General features: G+C 34.8%; 1 protein-coding gene across 1 annotated transcript; it reads left to right on the plus strand.

The window, feature by feature from the left end:
• Window positions 1-1,898: 1,898 nt before the first annotated feature.
• LOC122142533 lies at window positions 1,899-3,848 on the plus strand. The gene is made up of 4 exons (XM_042753750.1): window positions 1,899-1,906; window positions 2,262-2,539; window positions 2,766-3,059; window positions 3,134-3,848. Exons 1-4 carry the CDS (start codon window positions 1,899-1,901, stop codon window positions 3,286-3,288), a joined length of 735 nt encoding a protein of 244 aa, XP_042609684.1. The 3' UTR covers window positions 3,289-3,848.
• Window positions 3,849-5,268: the final 1,420 nt, after the last annotated feature.

Consider the following 5,268-nt stretch of genomic DNA (forward strand, 5'->3'; position numbering starts at 1 on the left):
CATAGGTATGATACAGGCATCATGTTCAGAAGTTGTGTCTTCGGTCCCCCAAAATAGAGTTATTGAAGACACCCTAAAGTTCACAAACAGAATCACTGAAGGGAGAAAAGGGTAAATTTATAGGGTTACCATTATAGTGGTCAGTGGTTGCTTTAGTTGGACTCTTGACACTTGACTTTTTAGTGTTACATTTTTGTATGGTTGTTGTAACTGAATTATAACAGCTAGGTATGCCAAGAGTAGTAGCTGTTCAGGTGGTGTTGGTTATGATTTTACATAATCATTGTTTGGCCTGAGTGTTATAAATAGAGCCTGTTCTCTGAGTTAAGTTAACATTCAATATAACGCCCCTGTAATTCAACAATAGAAAACCTGAAATTTCCTGTTAAATCCAGAGTTTAAGAATTCTGATTAAGAAAAAAAATTGTAGTGGGGAAGGGAAACCTTCTTTTAGACACACAGTGACATCAAGAGCCAGCGTATGAATCTCAAGAATGGTGACGAACAGCATATTCAGATTAACAGACTAACTGTAAGCATCACAAAACAAGCTACTAAAAAATGCATAAAAAAGTAAAAATAAAGAAAAATATTAAGAATAAATCTAAGACAATTAATCTCATAATTTATTCATGCCGCAAAGCATGATGGGAGCCAATAAATGAGTTTTGATTGGGTGGCACCCAGAATGCAGTGCAACATGCTTTTTGATGGTCACCATTGTTGAGGTTCTCAGCCTGATTCTTGATGTCTGTTGCCCTAAATGAAAAAAAGAAAAAAAGAAATTTTCTTTTTATTTAAATGTTTTGATCAGAAATGCTTCTTACAATCTCTCTGCTTATGCTGAAAATACCAGACCTTATACTGTACAGCCTAAGGACGCCTGTTGGTGACAACCCACTCAGAAATCCAGATCAAATGATGTCAAAACAAACAACACCACCTGATCTTATTCTTTATTGTTTTGTCTAACTGCTGTATCACAATTACAACAACCAAAAAATTTGTTTAAAAGTTTAAGGGGCAAAGAGCCCAACTAAAGCAAACACTGACCACCGTAATGGTAACCAAAATGTAGATTATGCTCCTTCAGTGATTCTGTTTGTTAACATCAGGGTGTCTTCAATAACTCTGTTTTGGGGGCTTGAAAACACAAGCTTTTGAACACTATGCCTGTATCATCTCCATGTAAGCAACAAAAACATGAATTTGTGAATTACATTTTTGCACTGTGTTTCTTAATCGCCAACTACTGGCCTGGTATGCATAACATAGTATTCATTAGCATACTGTTTTGTTTTTCTTTCTCAAAGAAATGTTTTTTTGTTTTGCTTTTGTTTAAACTTTACTTCTTATTTTTGTGTGCTATTTGACTCATTTTGAATGGTTAATTTCTAAGCATATCATTTGATTAATTCTAATTAATTCTTATGTGTTTAAATTTAATTAATTATATTGCTTGTAATCTGTTGCCACAATTTTATTAAGTAAATATAGTGTATTATTTTTAACAGTGTTCACCAGCTACCCACAACATTTCCTATCATGTATGCCTATGAAAGACGATCGAGACCAATCAGAGTAGGTATGGGGCGGGTTAACATGTGCAAACCCCGCCTCTATATGCAGGCTGCAGCCAGGTGCTTCTCGTTTTTTGTCCAACAAAACCAATATTTTTGTATACATCTTATTTTTTTTCATGTTATTTTACTCATTTTGAATGATTGCTTGTAAGCATTCTCATTTGATTAATTCTAATTAATTCTAATGTGTTAAATTTAATTAATAATATTGCTTGTAATCTGTTGCCACAATTTTATTGAGTAAATATAGAGTATCACTTTTTACAGTGTAGCAAAGAAAACATTTGACATGTTTATATACTTCTGTTTGAGCTTATGGAGTGGTACGTGTTTTCAATTCTGTGTATTTCATTTGTCCATATGCACAAACATTATCTTATTTCCTTCTTTCTTTTTTATGTTTTGTAAGACTAATACACTCAGCTATTTGTTCTTTGTCCTATTTTGTCATTTTTCTTTTCCAGTGACATCAAACAGTTACTTTATTCCACATTACTGACTTATACATTGAAATTAATGATTACTTTTTTTGCAGTGACAATTTTTAAAACAGTTAAAAAATCCAAATCTTCATATTCTGAGTAAGTGTTGTGTTTGTTGATCAGGTGTGTTTGGTGATGTTGCAGTGAAGTCCGGACACAAAAAAAAAAAGTGACTGGGTGATGAGGGAGACATCAGTCACTCTAAAAACCTTGATGTTAATACAGTTGAGACAGTTGAGACAGATGATCAGATAAAGTGGAGATTTAGACACAACTTTCTCATAGCTCTGATCTACAGACAGAGCAGAAAGAGAAAAGTTATTGATGATGTTCTTGATGGGAGATTCAGAGGCAGACTGGAGCTGGATCAGACTGGATCTCTGACCATCACAGACACCAGAACCACAGACTCTGGACTTTATGAAGTGAAGAACACCAACAACATACTCTACACATTCAGTCTTACCGTCTATGGTGAGTAGAACACTTACACTGTTTTATATAGACCTACATCTTTGGACAAAGGACTGTCATAATTATTGAGAATATTATGATGGACAACTGTGATGATTAATGTGTGCTTTGTAATCAACATCTTATACCCTTTGTTTCTCTTCTACTTTAGTTCAGTTTTAAATGTCAATGAACTGACAAATATCACAGCACTTTATACTGAATTAGATTTATTCTCTTTTTCAAGCTCGTCTTTCTGTTCCTGTCATCAGTAGAGACTGTTCTTCATCATCATCATCCTCAGAGCAGAATTGTTCATTGTTGTGTTCAGTGGTGAATGTGAGTGCTGTGAGTGTCTCCTGGTTCAGAGGACACAGTTTATTGTCCAGCATCAGTGTGTTTGATCTCAGCATCAGTCTCTCTCTACCTCTGGAGGTGGAATATCAGGATAAAAACTCCTACAGCTGTGTGCTTAACAATTCATTTTCACTAACCAGACCGCAACATCTGGACATCAGAGGACTCTGTCACACATGTCCAGGTACTTCATATATATTTATATGTGTCTGTGTGTGATTGAATCATTTTTACTATTTTATTTTCTTCTCTCACAAGACCATATCTGCTCTTGTGGTTTTACTGAAGCTGTGATCCGATTGGTTCTCTCTGCTCTGGTGGGTGTGGCTGCTGTGGCTGTTCTTGTTTATGACATCAGATCCAGAAGTCTTCAGCAGAAGAAAGAGCAGACGTCATCATCAAGCTCTGATTAATCAGATACTCAGGAAAATGGGAATGTTGCTGAACAACTGTAGACATTTTACTAGAAAAATGTAAGCCATAATTAATGTTCAGTTTGTTTAATGTGTGCTTTTTAGTAGGTGAATTTATGACATGTATTTGTCTTGTTGGTTTTCATTTATCTCTTTATGCTTTGTTTCTCAGTCTTTAATATGCTATGTAGTGATTTTTTATTTATTGTGTGTGTGTGTGTGTGTGTGTGTGTGTGTTAACAGACAGAATTTAATAAGTGGGAATCCTTTCTTTTGAGTAGACAGGCTATTACTTATTTTTATTAGTATATGTAGGTTTAAGTTAGTATAGACATTTGTAATAGCTATATTGGGTCAAGCTCATTTTAAAGATGTTTGTGCCTCCTTATAAAATAAAACAATAAATTAATCAACAGTATTTCAGGAGTTGGCATGTGTCTGAAATTTAGCAATAACTTGACATGAATATGGTGGTATAATGGAAGAAATGATGCAAGGAGAGACATAAACAGCATTGTATATATATATATATATATATATATATATAATATATATTTTTTTTTTTTTTTTTTCCCAATTGTGGTTTATAAATAGATATTTTGAGTTGTGTATTGGTTAATAAAGTTGGGTAATGTGTATTTTTTATGGTTTTTCAGTAGTATAATTCATGTATAAAAAACCTGAATGAAAAGCTTTCCTTTGAAAAGTGTGGCATGGTTAAAACATAGAACATTTACTCATGTTTCATTTATTGTGCTTCTTTCAATGCTAATAAACTCAAATATCTTAAATCATTTACACAATGCCTGTTTTTTTTTTTATTTAAGATGTTATTTTATTAAGTGATTGATTTTTTTTAGATGCTGGAGGATAATAAGAAGATGTAGGCAACAAAAAGTGCAGTGCTGCTGGTCCCCAAGGCCATGATTAAGAACCACTTATTATTATTATTATTCATTTATTTAACCAGGGGAAATCATATTGAGATGATAGTCTCTTTTTCAAAGAAAATATTTGACATGTTTATATACTTCTGTTTGAGCTTATGGTAACCACTAACTTAGAGTTTCTACTATAAAAAGTGATATATCATTCATGTCTTTAGTAAGGTTATCGTCTTTCTGTAGATTAAACATCCAACTATCTATTTTCCTGTAGTCTATGCATGTGAACTAGGGACCCAGTGAGAGCTAACCCTAGCTAACCCTAACCATTTAATGAGCACAGCTCACTGCTTCTTAATTGGACGTCAATAATATGAAAATTTCATCATTTTAAATTCATTCTATTCACAAACACGCTCTTAAAATACTGAACTTGGAGTAATGGGATTATTTTTTGGGTTTTATTTTTTCTATATTTAGGCGTGTCTATGTTTGTTGAAACTGTGTGTTTTTATGGGTGAAGTTTTTTGCGTTGAGGTGATGGGAGTCCGGCTGCAGCCTGCAGATCGAGGGAGGACCCGGCTGCGCTGCAGCACTGCGGTGGACACTTAATTTTATACCAACCCGGCACCACCATCCAACGTGTGAAAACGTCACCGACCTACGACCACCTGTCACCCCCCATACCTCACATTCTCAATCATTTTGAAACAGGAAGAAGCATCGAGGGGCCAAGATGGCGGCTTGATAGGTGGATGCGTTTTCGGAGGTGTCATCAGGAAATTTGAAATAGGTCGATTATATAACCGTAATAACGGACTTTTTGTGTGTGTATAAATGTGTAAGTGATTTTCTACTCGCATTACTCACCTTGCACTGATTTATCTATGGGCAGAAAGAAAATTAGACAGATTTCCAACGAGACAACACGAGCATCAACTATGGAGCCTGTTAAAAGTGCTGACGTGAATGTTAGCATCGTCTCCTCTGTGGATTCGAGTTCATCGGGAAACGCTGAGGATCTTAACAACTGGTTTGACTCACACCCAGATATGAATGATCTCCTTGCGATTCCCCTACCTGAAACTCCCTTAAA

The sequence above is a fragment of the Cyprinus carpio genome, unplaced genomic scaffold, assembly GCF_018340385.1.
Source record: "Cyprinus carpio isolate SPL01 unplaced genomic scaffold, ASM1834038v1 S000000001, whole genome shotgun sequence".
Lineage (NCBI taxonomy): Eukaryota > Metazoa > Chordata > Actinopteri > Cypriniformes > Cyprinidae > Cyprinus > Cyprinus carpio.